Genomic DNA, 24,685 nt, shown 5'->3' with positions numbered 1-24,685 from the left:
ATTTGATTAAAATTGGGCCGATTAACAGTGATAACCAAAATTGCAGTCAGAGAGGAGAGTATGCAGTGTGTTCAAAATAAGAGTAAGAAGTGACAATTTAAACCAGGAATCCCAGACTTTGGGGCTTAGACACCTGGAGTTTGGCCATCAATTACAGATGAAGAAAAGGGAGAATTCACAAGGGACCCGAATCTTGAAGCTACCAAAACACCATTTTATATGGCTCGAGTTTCTCGTAGTGATTCACCTGAGCTGTGCAGAAGGCAGTGATCTTGGGGGCACAAGTATGATCATTTTATTGACTACTTATTGGCCTGACTTAGTTCCAAATATTCTGGACCCATCTCTGATTTAGTGAACATTACTTTTGTACTGTGTGCAAAGCTTGCTCAGTAATGTGCAAAGAACAAAGAAAATTACAGCACAAGAACAGGCCTTTCAACCCTCCAAGACTGCACCGATCCAGATCCTCTATCTAAACCTGTCACTTATTTTCCAAGGATCTGTATCCCTCAGTTCCCTGCCCATTCACATATCTGTCTAGATACATCTTAAATGACGCTGTTGTTCCCATCTCAACTGGCAATGTGTTCCAGGCCCCCAGCATCCTCTGCATAAAGAATTTTCCATGCATATCTTCCCTAAACCTTTCCCCTCACTTTGAACTCGTGACTCGTAGTAATTGAGTTCGTCACTCAGGGAAAAAGCTTCTTGCTATCCACTCTGTCTATACATCTCATGATTTTGTAGACCTTAATCAGGTCCCCCCTTAACTCCGTCTTTCAAATGAAATAATCCTAATCTATTCAACCTCTCTTCATAGCTAGTGCCCTCCATACCAGGCAATATCCTGGTGAACCTCCTTTGCAACGTCTCCAAAGCATCCACATTCTTTTTAAAATGTGGCAATCAGAACTGTACACAGTATTCCAAATGCGACAGAACCAAAGTCCTATACAACTGTAACATGACCTGCCAACTTTTGTACTCCGTACCCCGTCCAATGAAGGAAAGCATGCTGTGTATTTTCTTGATCACTTTAGTGACCTGTGTTGCCATCTTTAGGGAACAATGGACCTGAATGCCCAGACCTCTCTAAGCATCAATTTTCTCCAGGATATTTCCATTTACTGTATGGTTCGTTGTTGAATTGGATCTTCCAAAATGCATCACCTCGCATTTGCCCAGATTGAACTCCATCTGCCATTTCTCTACCCATTTCTTCAATCTATCTATATTCTGCTGTATTCTCTGACAGTCTCCTTCACTATCTGCTACTCCACCAACCTTGGTGTCATCTGCAAACTTGCTAATCAGGCAACCAATACCTTCCTCCAAATCATTTATATATATTACAAACAATCTGGTCCAGGCACAGATCCCTTTGGAACACCATTGGTCTCAGGTCTCCATTTGGAGAAGCTCCCTTCTAACACCACTCTCTGTCTCCTGTTGCCCAGCCAGTTCTCTATCCATCTAGCTAGAACACCCTGGATCCCATGCGACTTCATCTTCTCCATCAGCCTACCATGGAGAATCTTATCAAGTGCCTTACTTATGTTCATGTATGTGACATCTACAGCCCTTCCCCCATCAATCAACTTTGTCACTTCCGCAAAGAATTCTATTAGGTTTGTAAGACATGACCTTCCCTGCACAAAACCATGCTGCCCATTACTGATGAGCACATTTTCTTTCCAAATGGGAATAGATTGTATCCCTCAGTATCTTCTCCAGCAGCTTCCCTACCACTAACATCAGGCTCAACGGTCTATAATTGCTTGGACTATCCCTGCCACCCTCCTTAACCAAGGAGACAACATTAACAATTCACCACTCAGTCGGAACCTCATCCGTGTTCAAAGATGCCCCAGCTATTTCCTCTCTCGCTTCCACCAGTAATCTGGGATAGAACCCATCTGGACCTGAGGACTTGTCAACCTGAATGCCTTTTAGAATACCCAAAGCTTCCTCCCCCCTTATACTGACTTGGCCTAGAGTACTCAAAGATCTATCTCTAACCTCCACATCTGTCATGTCACTTTTCTTGGTGAATACCATTGCAAAGTACTCGTTAAGGATCTCCCCCAGTTTCTCTGACTCCATACATAACTTTCCTCCTTTGTCCTTGAGTGGGCCAACCCTTTCTCTAGTTACCCTCTTGCTCCTTATATATTTTCCTTAGCCCTGATTGCTAAAGATATCTCATGACCCCTTTTAGCCCTCATTTTGGATTGGTCTTACATTCTTGATATTCTTCCAAAGCTTTGTCTGTCTTCAGTAGCCTAGACTTTATGTACGCATCCTTTTTCCTCTTAGCTAGTTTCACAATTTCACGTGTTATCCATGGTTCTCTAACCTTGCCATTTTGATCCCTCATTTTCACAGGAACATATTTCTCCTGAACTCTAAACTACCTCTCTTTAAAAGCCTCCCACATATCGAATGTGGATTTACCTTCAACAGCTGCTCCCAATATATATTCTCCACCTCCGCTGAATTTTGGTATAGTTGGCCTTCCCCCAACTTAGCTGTTCCTTTAGGACCACTCTCGTCTTTGTCCACGAGTATTCGAAAACGTATGGAATTGTGATCGCTACCCCAAAAGTAATCCCCCACTGAAACCTCAATTATGTGGCCAGCTCATTTCCCAACACCAGGTCTCGTATGGCCCCTTCCCCAGTTGGGCTACTTACATACTGCTCTAGAAAATCCTCCTGGATGCTCCTTACAAATTCTGCTCCATCTAAACCTCTAACACTAAGTGAATCCCAGGCAATTTGGGAAAATTAAAATCTCCTATCACCACCACCCTGTTGCTCCTACTTCTTTCCATGATCTGTTTACATATTTGCACCTCTATCTCACGCTGGCTGTTGGGAGGCCTGTAGTACAGCCCCAACATTGTTACAACACCTTTCCTATTTCTGAGCTTTGCCAGTATTGCCTCCTTGGTTGAGTCTTCCATAGTGCCCTCGTTCAGCACAGTTGTGATATTCTCTTTGACCAGTAATGCAACTCCTCCACCTCTTTTACCTCCCACTCTATTCTGTCTGAAGCATCAATATCCTGTGATGTCTAACTGTCAATCATGCCTTTCCCTGCAACTTCAACAATAAATGCTTTTGAAAAGCCGCAAGTATATTGGGACCTCCCACTGAAACACAATAAATAATTGTGCATGGGGAATTGAATTGTGGATCATTCAATTAGCAGGGAATTCAAAATGTGCTTGAGAGAATTGACTTTGTATCAACACTCAAATGATGCATGTTCATGGGATGAACGCCATTGCTTGATGAATATGCAAGGCAAAATAGACTGGATATATTCCCTCCAAAATATCAGCAATTATGCAGTGATATATATATTTGTGTTTGCCCTCTGTTTGGAATGTCTGTGTTAGTTGGCTCATGTATTTATGTAATTTTTTTCCTGGGCGTTTCAGCACAGCTGTCTTCTGTCATCCTCCTACCAGATTTCTGAAGGTAGTTGAAATAATATATTTTAGTGACTCAAAGCTTCCTGAAAAATGACAGGAATAAGGCAGCAGCACTATTCATTTCTTTTAGTCACTAATATTCCCTCTGAGTGACTTTACTAAATACAGGACATTGCAGAGACGCAGTGACTGCATTCCGAGTTCCCATGTTTGCAAGTTGACAATTTTTGAGGTTTGATTCACGGTCCATAACTAGAATCACAAACATTCTCCCTTCCTTTTTAAAGAGCTGGTGCATCAGGTTGTTATGTTTCAGAGAACCTGTTGGTGATTAATCATACTGCAGCCAATTTTTACTTTAATCATATAGAAGCCTGACATAACTGCCCACTGTTTCAGTGAGTGCCTTTTTAATTGTTTGTAACCTGTTCCAGACATGTTGTAATGCACCTCCTGGACCAGATGGGACTGAAACCCACACCTTCTGATCCAAAGGTCAGGACACTGTACTACAAGACTGTGTGAATGTCCCTTTGTACTCTTTGAAAGTACCAAATAATTGAAATTAGATCAAATTAACAATTGATGGTCTTTTAAAAGGAGAGTGTCTCTTAATATGTGCTCAAGTGAAACCCTAATCAATGCAATCAGGCTGTATGCAATCCAACACAATTGAAATAAATCAATAGTCCACCTTAAATGTTATCCAGGATTTGACAAGCCCTTAGCTTTTGGTCCCATTTCTTATGCCCTCCCATATCTGTTTCCAAAATTGCTTCATGTGAATTTGCCCTATGTGAACACAACCAATTGACTGAGAAGATTTGATGTCAATTAATCTTTATTCTGTTTCTTTAAGGGACCAATAGTTATGCACAGGCGAAATGCATCTGATTACAGTGCCGAACTCGCACTTGGGAACCGTGCTGATATCCTGCTTCCCCACGTTAGTGTTACCAGACTGTGAGCGAGGCCATCTCTTCCTTCACATTGGTCTACTCTTACCCTAATCCTATTGCTCATGTGTAACACGCAGCTGCAGTCCCATCAAAGCTGACAGTTAATGCATGATATTTTAATAGGGATCCTCTCTGCAAGTGACATCTTCTCACTGTCTCTAAATATTTTAACTACATCTGGTTCTTCTTTTTACATGGTAATTTTTTTCCATTTGTCTGATAGCCTTTTGAGCCATTATTGTTCATTGCTGTTGCCGGGACCTATCTGTTCTGACCATTTTCTGCATGAACATTTTGTATCTTGAGGCCCATTGCTCTGGTGTTTTGAACCTTCATTTGCCCTTTGCCTGCAGCTATTTTCTGTTCACTAAATAATGCAGGTATTCAAAGGGAAGACTGGTGCTGCACAGTAAAGCTTGGGTTTGGAACTGCTGCCTGCTTTCATTGCTCCTGCACTTCAAGATTTACTCATTTGTTGTTTCTCGATTATTTAGTCTCAGTCGTTGGATAAAGCTGGAATTCTAAACAAAGCCAAGGTGGCAGATAATGGCAAGCGTATGAGGTAAGAAGCCTTTCTGAGTTAGCTGAGAAACATTTGTGCAGTATTATAGCTGCTTTAGATCGGGAACTAAACTCGTGGCTGAATTCACAGATGGTTGGGTGGTTTCATGATAAGCATGCTCCTCTTAAAACATTATAATGGACTGGTTCCTTCCTGTATCGCCTTTTCTCAGATGCCTCACTGTTTTACAGAGTAAATCATACCAGTTGAATATATAAACCAGTATTTTAAACTATTGTTTCCTTTTAGCTGTGCAATATTATGTTAGCTGTATTAGTTATTTTGTACAATATTATCAAATTCAGTCAGGCATATTTTATTCTGTCACTCACTAATAAGTGGCAAAATATATTTGGATATGGATGCCGTATAGTCTTAAAATGGTATATTCGACATTTGTTTTGACATTTGGAACTTTGCTTTCATATAGATTGCAGAGTTAGACATCATGCCAAGCATTCCTTTATAGCATGATGTTTTAAGTGAGACTAAGTTACTCCCATTACTCAATACTTTACTCTTGTCGCATAGGGCTTTATTCTTATAATGGGGACTGTAATGCCACAGCTGAAAACAGGTTTTCTTTCTTTTATTCAGGTATATCGCTCAATCTTGGGATTTTGCTCATATTACTCTGAGCTCCAATATTTATGACTTTGGTTCTGTTAGTCATTGTTATTCCCCACATACGTGGCTTCATTCTCATTATTAGAAATTTTATTTGCAATACTTTTGGTTAGTCTGTCATCTTGTCGCCAAAAATATGGGGCTTTCTCACCAACTGTAATCTTTGATAGCTTCACCTTGAATTTTAAGGTAAACAGTCTGGTTAAGTTAATCAGCTGGGCAAGTGGTTTGCCAATGGCAATCCTCATGGATATGTGATACTGTGTGGATATCTAGGATTCCCATATTTCAAATCAGGAAAAAAATAATTGTTTCTTTTTCTGTATGCTTTAGTTCTTTGATTTTTATTTCCCCCTCCATCCCATCCTCAAGATGGCGGTCCTCATGCGTAACCCAAGTTGACTGGCTATTATTCATAGATGACCATTGGTTAATTGACCACATGAACACACATAGGCAAACCCACTTCTGCCTTCAGCCAAAGCCTTCTCACTTCTAACAAGGAGTAATAGATATTGTTTGGTATTAGGAACCCAGCAGAAATGAACTATTTTGTAACTGATCAGGAATCAAACCTGCAATCTTGGTGTGTGTGAGTGTCTCATTGGATTAACCAAAATCAGGAGTTTGAAGTAATGACAATTTTTTGAACCATTAGCTGATCCACCATATTAATTCCAATCCTGTAAGCTGACTCGCCATCATCCAGTAACTGTAATCTATATTGTCATGTTAAAGCTTCAAGGTAAACGCAAGCAATCACGTAATCGCTACCTTGAACTCTCCAACATTATATAGTTAAATTATAGTTTTGTTTTTCATTCATTCACAGGATGAGGGCGTCACTGATTAGGCCAGCATTTATTGCCCAGAGGTCACTTAAGATAGAATTTAATTTGACAGAAAGTTATTAGGCTGGCTGATTGAAGGCAGTCTGAAACTAAAGATATCCCCACAAGTTGGCATGTTTGTTCTTGAGCTCCAAAACCCCTTTGGTCTGTTCACAGGATTACCCACTCACATTAATTGACTTATTGTCACATGCTGGAGTACAGTGTTTAGAAGCAGTACAGGCAGATCATAGTAAGCAAGGATGAACAAGTCAAAAAGACTTAGACAGAGGCATACAGGTTATATTGCACAGGGTGTGCATTAGGCAAGATCAACATTAGCAATATCAGCATTATTTGAGGCTAAAAAGTCCATTTGTCAATCTAATAACAGCCAGGAAGAAGCTGTTCCTGAAGCTGCTTGTACATGTGTTCTGGTTCCTGCCTAATGGAAGAGGTAGTAGGAGATCATTACCTGGGTGCAAAGGGTCTTTGATATTGGCAACCTTTCTGCAGCAACAAGCCACGTAAATGAAGTCCATGGATGGAAGGTTGGCTTCTGTGATGATCTGGGCTATGCACACCACCACCTGTAGTTTTTTTATGCTTGTGGGCGGAGCAATTGCCATACCATTATGCAGCCGGACAGTATGCTTTCACTGTACATGGGAGTCAATCAGGCTCATTAAAGCTTAATTGAGGCCAATTAAATTAAGGTAGTGCCAGTCAGTCTCTAGATTCTGGGGTGTAGTAAGGGCCGGTTGGTGCATAGAGGCATGTGCTTGCTGTGGGGGGGGGCAAAATTCTAGGCAGACCCAGAGGCCTTTACCCAGAGGATGCACAAGCAGTTGTGGCTGTTCAAGCTATCTTTGAATTAAAGAGTTAATAACATTGTGAAGGAACCTCTCTCTTCTGGTGCAACACAACCTACTGTTGCTCTTGAGCTGAAGGTCAATTGTGAAGCTGAAGATCCAAAGTCTTTAATTGTATGGGAGTCCTGTCTCCAGGCCAATTAAGCAGGTGCCTATGAAAATCACAGTGAATCACTGTTTCACCACCAAAGTGGGTTTGGCACCTGGTAATAGCCTCCATTTCTGATTCTTGCTCCTGGGCAAACAATGCAGCCCAACCCTGTACTACATTTTTATGTTCATTGTAGGAGCTAAATCTATGCATATGTGAAGCAGCACAGAGCTTTACACAATAACAAATGTACATTGGCAGTTTGGTCAGTGGAGGGACCGAGGGTCCAGTTATAATGGTTGGAAATTCATACCTGCTGCAGGTTGAGATATTGATTTTTCCGCTCATATTGCCAATATTTTCGCCTTTCATTTGAAACTCACCATAAAACCAATCCCTGTAATCTGCATTCCTACCGTGCATTACTTTCCTGCTGTACTTTGATTACTGCAATTATAGTGCAAACAGAGAGCTTGCAGGAAATTGCTGTTATTCCTCAATAAATGAAAATGCTGACATTCAGGCAGTGGTTAACATCAATCCTCAGCATCACACATGGGTGCCTGGATTTACAAACACACTATTGCCACCACCAAGCAAATCCAATAGTTTTTCATTGAGTAATCAGGATGTTGCTTTATTCACATACAGAATGTGGATTAACTCCTGGTCTAAGCCAGCTTTTAAGATCACATGACTAGTTGCACCCTGTTAATTATTCTCTAATTACTGTATTTCAAATACCCCAAATACCAATGGAATTTCATCACTTCGATAAAGCTACTAAACTTCAATCACTTGTACTAATGTATAGAAGATTGATTTCCTGATTCTATTCATGCCATTAGAGAACATCTGACAATCTTCCAGGGATCTGTTTTTCTCTGTTGTACACTTGTGGCCTCCAAGACACTTAATGAGGGTTCAGAAAATCTATCTCAAAACTTCCTTCAAGAACAATCAGCAAGGAAGGGGAATTCATGTGGATGGCTCCAATGTAGAGCCAGCACTGGTGTAGGTTCAATCGTATCCTTCGGTGCTGAGATCTATATTGTACAGCGATACATCCTGTTCGAATGGGTAAACCTTGCTCAGCTGTCAATGCATAGGCAATAGAATGGATGGGGAATGGAAGGGGTAGAGATTCCCTTGGTTACTCTCTGTTGGTAACGTGGTCACTGAAACATTCATGATTACACTAAAGCCAGTGTTGGAGAAAATGTTCCCTTCTAGACTCTACACATCAGACGGTACTGTTTAAACTGAGGGTATCCAAATGTTCACCAGTTGACTGCTAGACTAATACACATGAGGCATTTGCTTAATTGCTTAGAAATGTGCTCATCCTTCCTGTTGTGTTTAAGTGAGTTATACTGATCCTTGTGTTTTATTTTAGGAAGAACTGGGCATCCTCATGGACTGTGCTGCAGGGTGGAATTCTGACCTTTTATAAAGATCCCAAGAGTCAGTCTGCAGGCACACTGGTAATGAGATTAAATCTAGAATATCCCCAAAGAGTACATCTGAGAGAAATAATGCATTTGACGAGCGTCAATTTTAGCTTCACTGCCAGGACTGTGTAACCTGAAGGGAATGAGTTGTATGACTGGCTAGCTGTTGAAAACCCCCCATCCCTGGTAACCATTGAAAACAATCCATTATCATCATCATCTCAGCACCTTGGCCATCATCAACAACAACTTGCTTTTACGTAGCACCTATACCGTAGTGAAAAAAAAGTCACAAGGATGCAGTCAGACAAAGCTCAGACCAATGAGGAGATGGTAGAAAGAGAGACTGAAATGGCAAGCAAGGGTGATTGACAGGTGGTGGGGCTAATGGCTGAAAATAAAACTGCAGGAGATTTGATAATGAGAAAAAAAAAGTTCAGTTACGTGTAAGAGCACTTCTTGAAAAGAGGAGAAAAAAGAAGAGATTAAAAGTCAGGCTTTAAAGAGGCGATGAAAGAATTGAAAGAAGCTGGAGGGAAAACTTAGGAAGGCAATTTGAGGCTTTGACACCCATATGGCTATTGTTTGAGGGTGAGATACAGGTAGGTGTAGAGCTGTAGAACATTACAGACATAAAGAAGGCAGTGGCACGGTGGCTCAGTGGTTAGCACTATTGTCTCACAGTGCCAGGGACCCAGGTTCAATTCTAGCCTGGGAAGACTGTGCAAACTCCACACAGACATTCTCTCCATGTCTGCGTAGGTTTCCTCTGATTGCTCCAGTTTCCTCCCATAGTCCAAAGGCATGCAGGTTAGGTGAATAAGCCATGGGAAATTGCCCATAGTGCCCAAGGATGTGTTGGTTGAATGGATTGACTATAGTGGATGCAATGATCGGGATGTGGGTCTGGATAGAATGTTCTTCCGAATGTCAGTGTGGACTTGATCGGCTGACTGGCCTGATTCCACACTGTAGAGATTCTACAATTCTAATCTTTTTTAAATCCTTAGGTTGGGAATTTTGAGGCACTGGGGGAACAAAGATCCAATGTCTGTCAGCTAGACCAATATATGTCAGGTGATCAGAATTGAATGGGACTGAATATGGGCAACAGAGCTTTGAATGAGCTGATACTTATAGTGAATGGCTTTATTGGCCAGGAGAGCACTAGCATAGTTCAGTTTAGAGTTAACAAGAGTTTGTTTGATAAACAGAACGAGGTGGGAGGAAGCAGTGTTTTAATGTAGGCCACATAGAATTTGTAATTAGGCATTTATATTAAACCATGAACAATGGGGTTCAGCTATAAACAGTGGCAATCCACTTGACTAGGTTGCCACAGTAAATTTGAAGGCTACTTCTGAATGTTTTTCAATTGGGCTTTTCTCATGTTGTAATTTATTTCTCAATAAGCAATGGGTTAACAGTTATGCCTTGCCACATTTATGCAGATAAATTATGCTTTGTTGTGAATGTTTAACTTGCTGCCTGTACTGAGTGCGATTCTCGATGATAAGCCATCCATCTTGGATTTACAAGCATGTAAAATTGCTGAGCATGAGAAGTTGGTCCGCCAAACCTACTCTATGTTCTGACTCCTGTCTTCCTTGCTCATGACCACATCATCGCCTGGGAAGAGCAAACAAACCCAGCACCAATACGGAAAACTCAATTCGTCAATAGGTCTTGCATTCAAAATGGACAGCACTTCAACAGAGGGATTATGCATGGGTTCCAGGTTGTGCCAGTGCAAAGCCATTGCCCAATTGCAGCACTGAACTGCTTTTGGCAAGCTGCAAGCACCAAGTGGGCATCCAGAAACCGTTTGTCATTATCTATGGCAGTGATTGCAGCCAACTTAATGCTAATAGAGGCCCTTGGGTCAGGTCGTGTGGCAATAGGTGATACTGGACTGACAATGGCCTGTAGTTCTTTGCTAGAACCCAGAGAAATTGATTATAAAAAAATGTCAGAGCTGAAAATGTGTTGCTGGAAAAGCGCAGCAGGTCAAGCAGCATCCAAGGAACAGGAAATTTGATTCCTGATGAAGGGCTTATGCCCGAAACGTCGAATTTCCTGTTCCAGCTTTTCCAGCAACACATTTTCAGCTCTGATACTCCAGCATCTGCAGACCTCACTTTCTCCTATACAAAATGTCAAACATTTACAAAGCTTTGGGCTTTTTCTTCTGCCACGCCTAGTGTCCCTTTTTAAACTCTGCTGGTTTGACCCCTTTTAACTCCCACTAATGCTGAAACTAACTTACCTACTAAGATCCTAAGAGCCTCAATTAAATGGATCAACTAAGCTTTGGGTAATCCAATTCTATGCACAATGCACCTCCAGAATCAATCCAGCATGATAGATCACAACCTGATTTGAATTCCAATTTGCCTATTTCAGATACAGGAAATGGACTCATAGATATCCCATTTGTCCTGTAATACAACAGTTGAAACTAGAGAAATGTTTACACTGTATATATACCATTATATATCACACCCAATTTTTCTTTCCCATTGACATCAAAGCAGTTTATGCACATCTAATGATGGCCAATTGAATAGTATCCTTTCTACAACACCGACTACAAGTAAAATTGCTGCTGTAGAAGCTACTTAATTCAGACTCAACTTTTCAGGGAAACAAAGTATCTCTCTATCAAATCATCCAAAGTCAAGGACACCCAACAGCATTCTAATGATAGAGTGCCAAAACGCTTGCTGAATCCTTCAACACAATGGATTAGATATGATGAGGCTATAATTCATATTCTTTTTCATAAAGATAATATACAATCTTGAAGCGAAAGTAATCAAACAAATGAGTTACAAGCAAGCGGAAGTTGATGTTCAGCCTCTTTCATGTTGAATGTCTCTTTTTTTGGCTAGAAACAAGGTGCTGGCCAATTTGTATCTGAATATACGGTTGAACTGAAAGGAGCGAGTATCGGCTGGGCAGCAAAGGACAAATCGAGCAAAAAGAACGTTTTAGAGGTGAGGATGTGCACTATCAATATCAAACAGGCAAATAAATCATCAGGAACTCTTGTGGTACAATGGGTTGAAGTCTTCTCTATCTGGGTCAGAAGTTTCAGGTTCAAATCCCAATTTAGGACATGACAGTCATGGAAGGTGTGTCATATGTGGCCAAGCCGCTTACTAATCTGTAAATCCTTCCGATACACCAATCACGGGTTGAAGAGCTTCCTGGTCAGACAGAGCTATGCATTAGCTGCAGTGCAGCAGTGTTAAAATACTCCTTATGCAGTTTCTTGAAGTGACCAAACATCATCATCATTTCTGACGAACCATCACACTGGCAAGGAAATTATTGAATACCCTTGCGAACTACCAGAAAAGGACATTATGTAAAAGAAAAGATTAAAAATATTATTTGTCTGTTAACTTAAAGGAAAATAGCTTTGTCTAACACCACCGACCTTTATCCTAAACTCACCAACTGTTTGTGATATACTTATTTTAACGTTAAAGTCTGTTTTTCTAATTGTGAATTCACACCCTATTTAGTTATTACAAATTTCACGCTGATTGGAGGACTTGACACATTTGAATCAAATCTCTCTTCCAAAATAACACAGAAAGCAACTTTAAGGAAATGTGCTCAGCACTTTTCTGGTTATGCACAAAATCTGTCCATTGCTGGCTAGTCCAGCATTTAGCACCAAACAGTAATTGCCCTTGAGAAGGTTAGTTGTCCATGTAATGTAGGTACATCCGTACTGCTGTTAGGGAGGGAGTTCCAGGATTTTGATTCAGCAACATTAAGCGAGGGTGTGATTATATTTGCAAATTAGGATAATGGTAGTGTTCCTATGCATCTGCTACCCTTGTTCTTCTAGAGAGCAAATGTTGTGGGTTTGGTAGGTGCTGTTAAAGGAGCCATGGTGAGTTATCCCTTACTGTAGCTTTGAGCCTAAATGTTTTTGCTCTTTGTATTAAGCAACAATGTCTGTATTCTGTTATTAATCCTTGCAGCTAGTTACTTTACATTATTAACATTGTTTTACTGTAAAGCTATAGGTGAAATTACCAAAAACACAAAAAACCCAGCAGGCTTATCAAGAGATTATATTATAAAATAGCTTTTGATTAATAATAAATTACCCTTTTTAGTTTCAGTTAACGATCTCTAACCAGGCCAGCCACTTTGTTATGATCCTGGGCAAAATCACCAAAAGATGCTGTTATCTGAGTTGGGACAGTAATCTTTATTTTGCAAGTAGTTAACTATGAGATCCATAGAGAATAAAGCCTCAAGATTCAAGGCATATGATATGTTTTCCTTTGAGTTGGAGTATCAAGTATTGGAGTTGGGAGGTCATGTTGCGGCTGTACAGGACATTGGTTAGGCCACTTTTGGAATACTGGTCTCCCACCTATGTTGTGAAACTTGAAAGGGCTCATAAAAGATTCACAAGGATGTTGCCAGGATTGGAGGGTTTTGGCTATATAGGAAGGGGCTGTTTTCCCTGGAGTGTCAGAGGCTGAGGGGTGACCTTATAGAGGTTTATAAAATCATGAGTGGCATGGATAGGGTAAATAGACAAAGTCTTTTCCCTGGGTTGGGGGAGTTCAAAACTAGTGGGCATGGGTTAAAGTGAGAGGGGAAGGATTTAAAGGGGATCTAAGGAGTAGCTTTTTCATGCAGAGGGTGGCACGTGTATGCATCGGAGGAAGTGGTGAAGGCTAGAACATTCACAACATTTAAAAGGCATTTGGACGAGTCTATGAATAGGGTCTAGAGGGGTATGGGGCAAGTGCTGGCAAATGTCACTAGATTAGGTTAGGATATCTGGTCAGCATGGATGAATTGGACCAAATGGTCTGTTTTTGTGCTACATATCTCTATGACTCTCTTCCATGACTTTGAATAAGCAATAAACTTTACTATATAATATTAGTAATACAATTTACAATGCATGTACAACTTATTTCTGCAATCTAGAATTAATGTGTATTCAACATGTGTAATGGCAGTTAATCAAGTTCTTGCAGAGCATACAAAAATAGGAAATGCAATCAAGACAGCTCATGGATTTCACAGCAACACACTCCAAATGTTAAAATAGTGGGTCATCAAATCTCATTAAAATTCACAGAGGATTACAATTTTTCACCTTTGCTGATCGGACCTTGAAATTCACTCTCAAGTGCAACTGCACCATGGACCATCTCAATCATCCACATCTCTTGGGTCCATACTCCCCTGGAATGTGAAAATTACACTCCAATAACTTATTCATTGATACAATTCTTGCTTTTTGCCAGTAGCTATTTTCACCAAATTAAATCATTGCTTGTGCTTTATTCCTGAGCTTCCATCTTGCTCAGCTGCAGCAAGCAGATACCAGTTGTGGCTTTTCACTCACACCTGTACTTGCCCCCTTGTGAGTCACCAGAACTTCCACAGGCTTTTCCTGAACCCTGACTGTGACCTCTAGCTGCCTAGTAACTCCTAGAACTTGGCCTGAGTACTAACAACACGGTGGTATCCAAATGTTCTTGACTTCTACCCTCTATCCCTAACCATTCAAACTCAATATAGTTTAGTTGCCTTTTTGAGCAAGAAGATCATGGAGATTGCTTCTCTTTCTCCTGGGACTTCCCTGAACCCCAACTACACGCAACCATTTACATGCTGTTTGATTTCTCTGATCACTCACTTGAGTAACTATAGTTCAGTCACTTTCCCTTTTTATGCAGCTGAAAATCAGCACGTCTAACATGAGGCCTTCTCTCCAACTCACTCATTTTGCACATTTTTTACATTCTCTCATATTCTGAACTATCCTGAGTGACAGAAAATACTGCAAAACAAACTCCTGCCCTCAACTCTTGGAATTGAGTGTGCTCTGAATGTTATAGTCTCAGAAAATGCTGGCTTGCTAAGCACAAGAAAATGTGGTAGGTAGACAATTTCACCAGTTGAAGGGTGGGAGAAGTTGGAAAATCTGTTTCATAAGTTGCCAGATTGCTTTGATCCCTTACAATGTATCTACTGGCGCAACAGGTCCCCAGCAGACCCTGTCTCCCTGGCCCTACACTCTTCTCTGGAACATCTGGATAACAAGCTTGGCTACATCATGCTCCTACTTATTAACTGCAGTTCCACCTTCGACACCATTATTCCAAACAAACTCCTTTCTAAACTCTGAGACCTTAGTCTTGGCTCCCTACAATGTAACTGGATCCTCAACTTCCTGACCATGGACCGCAGTGAGTAAGAATATGCAATATCACCACCTCCGCCATAACCCTCAACACCGGTACCCGTGAAACTGTTGGTCAAATTCTGCCTCAACTCCATTTACAAGTTTGCTGATGACACCATCATTTTGGGATGGATCTCAAATAATAATGAGACAGAATACAGGAGAGAGATTGAAAGCTTAGTGACATGGTGTGAAGACAATAGTCTCTCTGTCAATGTCAGCAAAATGAAGGAGCTAGTCATTAATTTCAAGAAACTAAGTGAAGAGCACACTCTATCTGCATCCATGGTGCTGAGGTGGAGATGGTCGAGGGTGTCAAGTTCCTTGTAGTATTGATCATCAGTAATGTGTCCTGGTCTACACATGTTCATGTGATGGGCTAGAAAGCATAACAATGTTTCCACTTCCTCAGGAAACTAAGGAAACTTGGCATGTTCACAGGGACTGTTACCAGTTTTTATAGATGCACCTTAGAGCATCCTACCTGGATGCATCACAATTTGCTATGTCAGCTGCTTTTCCCAAGACCACAAGAAACTACAGAGAGTCATGACTCCCAGTCCCTCATGCAAGCCAGCCTTCCTTCCATTGACTCCACCTATACTTCCTGCTGCTTCAGGAAAGCAACCTAACAAAATCAAAGACCCCTTCCTCCCTGGTTATACTCTCTCATCCTCTCCTGTTAGGCAGAAGATATAAAAGTTTAAATACGTGTACGAAAAGATTCAAGAACAGCTTCTTCTCTGCTGTTATCTGACTTTTGAACAGATTTTTCAAATGTTAATTCTGGTTACTCTGTTGCACCTTCTCTGGAGCTATAACACTCTGCTAATCTGATGTACTTTGTATGGTATGATCTGCCTGTATAGCACATTAACAACACATTTCACTGTATCTTGGTCTTTGATTTATCATTGTGACAATCAGTCAATTAAGTTACAACTGGCTGAATAATACACGTGCCCTCTCCCCACCTTCATATTGTACCATCTGTGTTGATGAGTGCGACGCTAGAAATGTACAGCAGAAAGTAAATGTTTTGGGCACAAGCCCTCCCCGATTGAAGAGCTTATGCCCAAAATGTCGATTCTCCTGCTCCTCAGATGCTGCCTGACCTGCTGTGCTTTTCCAGCGTCACACTTTCTGACTTTGATCTCCAGTATCTGCAGTCCTCACTTTCTCCTATTGTACCATCTGTGCCCATCTACTGCTGCTTTGACTGACCCATGGGTAAACAGGCAATAGCAAGGTGAGGGTTTTGCCATTCCTGAGGTTTTTCTCCGGGGGTACACACCCACGTCCTGACCCATTGGCAACCTTCTTGCCCATGCTGTTGGTGCAGTCTCCTGTTGGCAACACCATGTGACCTCTCAGGGGCTGCACACAAAGTATTCTTCCCCAGCTTTCAGTTCTACTTCTGATTCTATTGCCCTGTCAACCCTAGCATACCAATCACTTCGCCAGAATTCTCCAGTTAGACCCTGGACTTAGTGGAAAGTGTGGCGCTGTAAAGGCTTCTCTGCAGAACTGTCTTTGGTTTTACTTCATCTTTGGTGATCTATGTTATGCTGTACTAGTGGCCAAGATGTGCATCCAATTTCCTCCCCTTGTTAGGGTGTACTCCGTTAACTTGTCCTCCCTGCATATAGTTGGGGGTATAGCTGTAGGCTTTATTGCTGGTTTTCTGTCTCCCAGTCTATGACCTGCTCTGCCTGATAGGGATTACTGGACCAGTGAGTCTCCACTCTCTCATGTTTTTTTTCAGGGCTCCTCTGGACAGTAAGGGTGAAATTTTGACATTTATTGGAATTTTTAAAATCTTCACAGAAAAATAATGCATTTAATATTAATCAAATGGCTCTATCATAAATCAGTAAGAGGATTGCCATACTTCTTATCTTCTCTTCTGCAGAAGGTGAAAAGAGATTCCTTAGGTATCCACCCAAAAGATGACTCTCAATGTATGGGTGAGGGTGGATATAACTAGGCTACTCAGTCCCAGAATGGGGAAGGATTCACAGCTCACCTGAAGTGGGACATTTTCCTGTGATCAGGAATGTCAACCCAAAGGAGTTTTTCCCACTGTACCTGTGTGTTTAACCCAGAGCAACACCTGGAATAAAGTCAATCTGATTTCTTGCTCCTAAGATGGTCATAATGTGTCCTTTCTTTCATCTTCAGTTGAAAACCCGAAGAGGCTCAGAGTACCTCATACAGTACGATACTGAGTCTGTCATCGGGGACTGGTATAAGACAATCAGTGAAAGTATCAATCACCAGGTAAGTGACTGAGAAAGCAGCCAGACATATTTTGAGTGTGATGGATGAGGGAAAATTACACTGGGAGGACGGAACATTTACTGTCAGCAAACCAAAGGAAAGGGACATTAAAGCTCTTCAAACATTCAAAGTTATTGCTGTAGGATGTCTGTTCTTCTTTGGAAATATAAATCCAGTAGGGTTGGAAGTTTAGGTTTCCGTTTCTTTACCGAGGACTGATCGAGCAATTTGAAATAAAGATTTGATCAATTAGAATTAGGTTTTATTATCACGTGTGCTTAAGTACAGGGATACAGAAGTACAGTGACATATTTACAACGTTGCCATTCATGGTACCATCTGAGCTACAGGTTCCTAGGTACAAAATATTCGATTAAGAATAGAACAATAAAGAAATAAGTTAACAGTTCAACATTACAATTCTTGTCAGGATTAAGTAGTACATGAGAAATAAAGTTAAAAGTTTCAATCAAGTGGGGATTTGCGTGGAAAATCCTAAGAAATATACTGCAGGAACGGGGTGGCCTTTACAGATCTCTGGAGGAGTGACTGGGAAGACTAAATTTGCAATCTGCCACAGCCAAGTAACTGAGGCCACTCAGAACGCAGTCAGAAAGGAATCCAAATCTGAAGAAATGTGTGTGTGTGTGTGTGTGTGTGAGAGAAGAATATGGATCTCAATATCAATGAACATACATCAAAAAGTGTGGTGCTGGAAAAGCGCAGCACGTCAGGCAGCATCCGTGGAGCAGGAGGATTGACGTTTCGGGCCTAAGCCCTTCTTCAGGAATGAGGCTTGTGGGCCAAGGAGGCTGAGAGATAAATGGGAGGGGGGGGGGCGGGGCTGGGGCTGGTGGGGGGTGGGGGGAAGGTAGCTGGGAATGCAATAGGTAGATGAAGATGAGGATGAAGAGATAGTCGGAGAGGGGGGTGGAGCGGATAGGTGGAGAGGAAGATGGACAGGTAGGACCGTTCAAGAATGTGGTGCAGAGTTGGGAGTTTGGGGCTGGGATAAGGTGAGGGAGACGGAAAATGGGAAACTGATGAAATTCCCATTGATCTTTTGTGGTTGGAGGGTCCAAAGACAGAAGGCATTGGGTGGTCCGAGTTTGGTAATGGAGGTGGCCGAGGACTTGCATGTCCTTGGCAGAGTAGGAGGGGGAGTTAGTGTTCAGCTACAGGGTATTGGGGTTGGTTGATGCAGCTGTCTCAGAGATGTTCTCTGAAACTATCCGGAAGTCGACGTCCTGTCTCCCCAATGTAGAGGAGACCACATCAGGTGCAACAGATGCAGTAGATAACATGTGTGGAACTACAGGTAAATTTCTGTTGAATGTGAAAGGATCCTTTGGGGCCTTGGACGGAGGTGTGGGGGAAGGTGTGACAATAAAGCCTAGTTCTAATTGATTAAATCTTGATTTCAGATTGCTCCATCAGTAATATTTCATGGGAGGGTAAACTATGGGGGAGAGATGGTTACAATGGTTAATTTAGATGAGGAAAATGGTAGGCAGAGGTGAAATAGAGCATTAATACTGACAAGGAGTGGTAGGACTGAATGGCCTATTTCTGAGCCATATTTTTTTTTCAGGCCATGTGGTGAAGGTGTTCCCAGAATATTGTCATGTAGGGAATTCCAGCATGTGGTCCCTGCAATGTTGAAGGAGTAGGTGATCTTTCCAGATCAGAATTAGATGTGATTTAGAGGGGAACTTGTGGGTTGTGATTTTCTCATACAGCTACTGCTTCGATATTGGTGTTTTCCTCTTTGGGAGGTACCTTTTTGTATTTGGAATGATGTCCACAGTCCAGGATTGCAATATTTTTATAGTTTCTCCTCATTTGTTGCTCGTTACCATAGATACCACATGTGGCAGGTATGAGGATGGGTCTAGCCTACAGGCAGTGTGTGGTTTGTGAAAAATGGAAACGACTATGTCAGAGGCAAAGCATGTTCTCGTCCATTATCCTCCAGATTATAATTCTCAGAAATACCCACAAATCTCTAACATCCATGTGTAATGGCTTTAATTCAATGTATTCTCCTTTGCTTCTCCATTTAAGGTGGATACTATCAGCACAGATGAAGTTGATGCTGATGTAACCGGACCAGAGAAATATAACAGCAAAGACAAGGATGATAAGAGGATTCGTGGTAAATGTCTGAATGAGTTTGTAGTGTATTTACCATTGGGCAATGGTGGAATGATGGACCAATTTCCGATTCTTGTATTACAGAATTAAACCAAACTCCAGATCCAATTCTCGAGGACCTCACGTCGATGTGTCTCTCACCTCTCCCTTATTCTCTGTAAAATTGCTTCACTGGGTCTGAACATTCCATAGCTGTTTTTGAGTAATGATGCAGTCTGCTTGTCTCCAGGAGCTTTGACAGGCTGAGGCAAATGTATATCCACCCATGACCTTTCTATTTTTACATGTGGTGTGCGACTCATTCCCAATCACTTCCCAAGGTGCTATAATTGCCTATTCTCTGGCATTTTTCTACCCCACTTCTATGATTTTTTTAAAAATGATTTTTCAATTATACCATTGGTGACAAGGCCAACATTTACCCATTCCAAATGACCTTAGTAAGATAGTGGTGAGCTTCATTGTTGAACTACTCCAGTCCATATGGTGCAAGGACACTGGTGCTGTGAGGGAGGAAATTCCAGCATTTTGACCTAGTCGCAATTACGAAATGATGATCTAGTTCTAAGTTGTGTCCATTCCAGAACATCTATTTTTGCACAGAACACCCATCACCTCCTTTGATCTCAGTCTCCCTCAACGCAACGTTCAGGAGCTTCTCCAGCATCCCGGTGGTCTGTTTCATCTAAATTCTTCTCCAAATTCTTCCAAAACAATGTTCTGAATCAAAACAAACTGTTGGAGAAGCCAGGTCTGAAGAAGAATCATGTTGGACTCACAATGTGAACTCTGTACAGATCTGCCAGACCATTTAGAGTTTCTCCAGTGCTTTGCTTTTGTTTCAGATTTCCAGCATCTGCAGTATTTTGCTTTTACTCCCCTCCAAATCATAAGATGTGCACTCAAAATCCTACTTCAGAAACTTGAGCACAAAATCCAGGCTGAAGGTCCAGTGTGGTGCTGAGGGAGTGCTGCACTGTTGGCTTCACCACCATCTAGATTAAAGGTAAATGGTGGGTGAGCATCACAGAACCCATGGTACCATTTGAACAAAAGCAAAGCAGTCTTACCTAATATTTCTTCTGAAGTAACGCTACGCAGACAAGTTGTTGTGGTCACTTATCTCTATGCTGTTTGCTGTGCACAGTTTGACAGTCATTTTCTCCAACTGCAACAGGAATGAACCTTTGCAATGACTTCATTCACTCTCAAGTCCTTCCCACGTCCCTTAGGAACTCTGGTCTAAATTCTGAATCCTGAAAATATGGAAAAGAAACAATATTAAAATAAGGACCAAATGTTTTAAATGGCAGAAACAATGTTCCCTTTAAAGCTGAGTTGTGTATGGTCTTTTTGTTTAGCGTGATGTCCCCTTATATCTTTTCAGCACATTAGGTCTGAACACCTATTACTGTTCTGAGAATGAGGCTTGTGCAGTAATTTCTGAATGGTTACGTACACAACTTAGTAAGAATGATGGGCAGGGTTGGGGAGATGTCTGTAACCAGAGAAGAGCGATTTGAGGTAATTGTGAAAAGATCCACAGGGGAGATCAAACGATTTGTTTTACACAGAATGGGTTAAGTCTCAAAAGCATTGACTGAAAGGGTGGTTGAAGCAGATTCAATAATGACTTTAAAAGCACTTGGAGAAATGTTGCAAGGAAAGTTCCTTGAAAGAACTTGAAGTGACAAATTGTCTCTTTCTGTACAAATTAATTCAATGAATCAAATGCTGGGAGCAAACGATCTCCATCTTGAAACATCACAACATTTTGAACTGCTTTTGAGTGTTGTAAAGATTTGTGCAGTTCCCTGGTCGCACCCTACTTTGAGCTGTCTTGCTCCCAGTATACAGGAAGTGATGTCAGGATTAACTCTTTCTCTCTTGACCTTTATTTCAGGGGTTCCCAGAAGTACCTCGGTCAGCAGTACTGAAACCGCAGATCACAAGAAAGTCAAGGTCAAATTGAAAAGATTCTTGCTGCGGAGACCAACACTGCAAAGTGTGAGGGAAAAGGGTTATATCCAAGGTAACGGAAGATGATGTGAGGCAGCGTAGCAAAAAAAAACTACAGAACATTCAGACAATGCACAAGTTACCATAACCTGCCAACCATTTCGTTTTCATTAGGGCCCCTCCAACAGCTAACAATATGATGTATTTTAATTGAGACTCCCTAGGTGGAATCTTTCTCTCCTGAAGGTAATTGATCAGTCAGCATCAAAATCTACCGTATTCTAGTCACAGAAATTCAATTCTGGCTAAGAAAACCTTCCCACCACTTAATTAAGATCCTTAAGTGTTCAAACAAGGGCCTTTTCGTGGCACAGCTACGATTAACCCTGCTTACAGCAGGCGAGACCGCCAGCAGATTTCCTGAACAGTAAAAGTGAGCGGCCCACTACTTGGGCTGTGGGGATGGGGCCCTCAATCTGCGCCAATCTGGGCATGGCAGAGGGTGCAGATGAAGCTGGGAGGGTGGCAACTGAAAGCCACACACTGGTCCTTGCTTTTAATTCTTTTCCAGGCCCCTCCCAACAAGTCCCAGAATCTGGCATTGCTGTGGCACAGGCAGCTAGGCCTCAGAAGCAGCAGTGCTGCTCAGTAACTTTCTATGTACTGTGAACAATTTGTTTTTGTTCTATATTTCTATACATTTTGTCCACCTCAAAGTCACAGGAATTAATACAGTAGGAGTACATTTGGCCTATTGTACTAGTTTGCAATAAGGCCTATGTTCAAACATACTGGGAGGTTTTCTTTTTAGTACAGGAAATATTAAATGATATCATAAAAAGCATAACAATGAAAAAAGATAAAGTGAAGAAAGACAATTGACCATTCAAACTGGTTATACTCATATGAAGAATATACTGATTTTCTGCATCATCTCAAACCTCCTGCTGTATCTTCTTATAGCTTAATTCCCTTGGTTCCCAAAACTCCATCTACATTTGTCTTGAATGTACCTGGTGCCTGATCCATGGCTGTCTGCTGGTGGGCTATTTCAACAATTCACAACCCTTTTAATGAAGACATTTCTCCTCATCTCAGTCCCAATTACTGAACCCCTTACTCTGAGACAATAACCTGTATTCTAAATTCCCCAACCAGGATTGAGGAATGCGAAGGCAGAGGTCTTCTCTTAAATTTTGGAAAGTACCAATCTTCAGGGATTCTTGAGATGCTTTGTGAAAGATGAGGATTGTGACATACTATTTTTCAATAGAATAATTTTAATTGAATCTGAGTATTATCAGAAATATTAGTCTAATGGTTTATGAATATCATACTCTCTATTAATCTCGTCATTATTTGTTCTGTATAATCATATATTTCACTGTTCATGTTTTTTTATATCAGTGCATGCTTGTTAGTTAATAGTATTCCACCATGTTAATGTAATTGGTGAGTTGGAGCATGTATATTGTGAATACAAAATAATCTCAGATGGGAAGTTCACAAGTCTATGAACATCCTTGCACTAACTGTGCAATGATCTGACTACATCAGCCCTGTAAATGTAATATGGATGGTATACATTTTACCATAGACACCATTCTAGGAGAATGTACCCATTCATGTAAACTCTACAGCACCTTGTCCTGCCTTGCTTTAACTCCTCTGATCTTCATTCACTGTTCTGAATTTTGTAGTGTGGCTGGTGTTTAATGGCTAGAAACTCAGCATTATATGATTTTTGGGTTTTACAGATCAAGTATTTGGCTGCTGTTTGGCAGACCTGTGCCAAAGGGAAAACACCACAGTGCCACATTTTGTGATGCAGTGCATTCAAGCTGTGGAGAAACGAGGTAATGTTTAGGAACTCTGTCACTTAACATTGGACCTTTTCTGATTACTGTCAGAGGAATATCATTTCAGACACAACTCAAACATTTTTAATTTTACCTTTCGATCTCTCATCGTGATGATCATTAACAGAGAAAATGAAATTCCTCCCTTTCCTTGTAGCAAACTTTTCTGAGTTCCACCCTTAAACTTTGTCTATCTCTACCATTTTCTCTCCAACTCTTTCTCTGACACTTTGTCTCTTTCTGGTTGATGTCCATTCTTTGCTCTCTAAATAGCTCTTATACCTCTTTTTGTCAGCTCTATATATGATCTCATTCCCCCTTCTTTCTGTCATAATGTCTCCTCTCCCTCCTTTGTCACTCACACCATCCAGAGTGGAGAACAGGGGGAAAGCAATGAAGCTGGATATCATATACATGCACATGGTAGATGATGTCACCAACAGGAAATGTACAATTTGAGAGCTGACAGCAAATAGACAGGAAGTGAAGCCATGCATGGATCAATAGCAATGGAACATTGCACAGCCCATCATGACATGATTTGTCTGTGTGACTCTTCCAAGCATGAAAAACCAGCATTTTGGGAATGTGACGAAATCTCATCTAGTCCTAAAGTCGGATTATAAAAACTCTGCCAGTATCCTGATTATGGATCATAACAAATTATCAAGAATGTATCTTCGGGGAATTGATGTAGCACCTATTTTTCTGTTGTTTGATTCAGATACGACCACTGCCCTGATTTGAGAAAGCCTTATCTAAGAATTTAACTCCTTTTGACCCAGATGTGATTGAAACATGGAACTTAATATCACAATAAGTAGGGTTAGAGTTCACATTGATATAGTTTAAGGAAATGCTAGATAAATAAATTATGGGGTGAGATGAGGCATGGGAGGGAACTTTTGTGAAACACACATACCAGAGACCATTTGGACTGAGTGGCCTGTCTCCATCTTGTACATTTGATGTAATTCATAGATTCATAGACTAGAATCATAGAATTCCTACAGTGTGGAAACAGGCCCTTCAGCCAAACAAGTTCACACCAACCCTCTGAAAAGTAACCCACCCACACCCATCCCCCTACCCTATTACTCTACATTTACCTATGCATCCCTGAACACTATAAGCAATTTAGCATAGCCAATTCACCTAACCTACACATCTTTGGATTGTGGTAGGAAACTGGAGCACCCAGAGGAAACCCATGCAGACAGGGGGAGAATGTGCAAAGTCCACACACAGTCGCCCGAAGCTGGAATCAAACCTGGCTCCCTGGTGCTGTGAGGCAGCAGTGCTAACCACTGAGCAACCATGCAAATTCTCTTTGCATTGATTCATACATCAGTATAGATAATACT

General features: G+C 41.2%; 1 protein-coding gene across 5 annotated transcripts in view; it reads left to right on the top strand.

The window, feature by feature from the left end:
• The window catches only part of arhgap27l (Rho GTPase activating protein 27, like), a 233,246-nt gene that overhangs the window by 191,174 nt on the left and 17,387 nt on the right, over window positions 1-24,685 (top strand). For 4 of the 5 annotated variants that reach the window (XM_060849015.1, XM_060849016.1, XM_060849017.1 and 1 more), the window contains 8 exons: window positions 4,302-4,388; window positions 4,896-4,963; window positions 8,780-8,867; window positions 11,726-11,830; window positions 17,251-17,349; window positions 19,414-19,504; window positions 21,407-21,535; window positions 23,220-23,318. In XM_060849015.1, the coding sequence (XP_060704998.1) occupies window positions 4,302-4,388; window positions 4,896-4,963; window positions 8,780-8,867; window positions 11,726-11,830; window positions 17,251-17,349; window positions 19,414-19,504; window positions 21,407-21,535; window positions 23,220-23,318 (766 nt within the window). The remainder of the gene's footprint in view (window positions 1-4,301; window positions 4,389-4,895; window positions 4,964-8,779; window positions 8,868-11,725; window positions 11,831-17,250; window positions 17,350-19,413; window positions 19,505-21,406; window positions 21,536-23,219; window positions 23,319-24,685) is intronic. The other variant, XM_060849018.1, reaches the window with a different exon arrangement.

Source organism: Hemiscyllium ocellatum, chromosome 32 (genome assembly GCF_020745735.1).
Source record: "Hemiscyllium ocellatum isolate sHemOce1 chromosome 32, sHemOce1.pat.X.cur, whole genome shotgun sequence".
NCBI lineage: Eukaryota > Metazoa > Chordata > Chondrichthyes > Orectolobiformes > Hemiscylliidae > Hemiscyllium > Hemiscyllium ocellatum.
The sequence above is the reverse complement of the archived record's forward strand: the minus strand, read 5'-3'. Positions and strand labels throughout refer to the sequence as shown.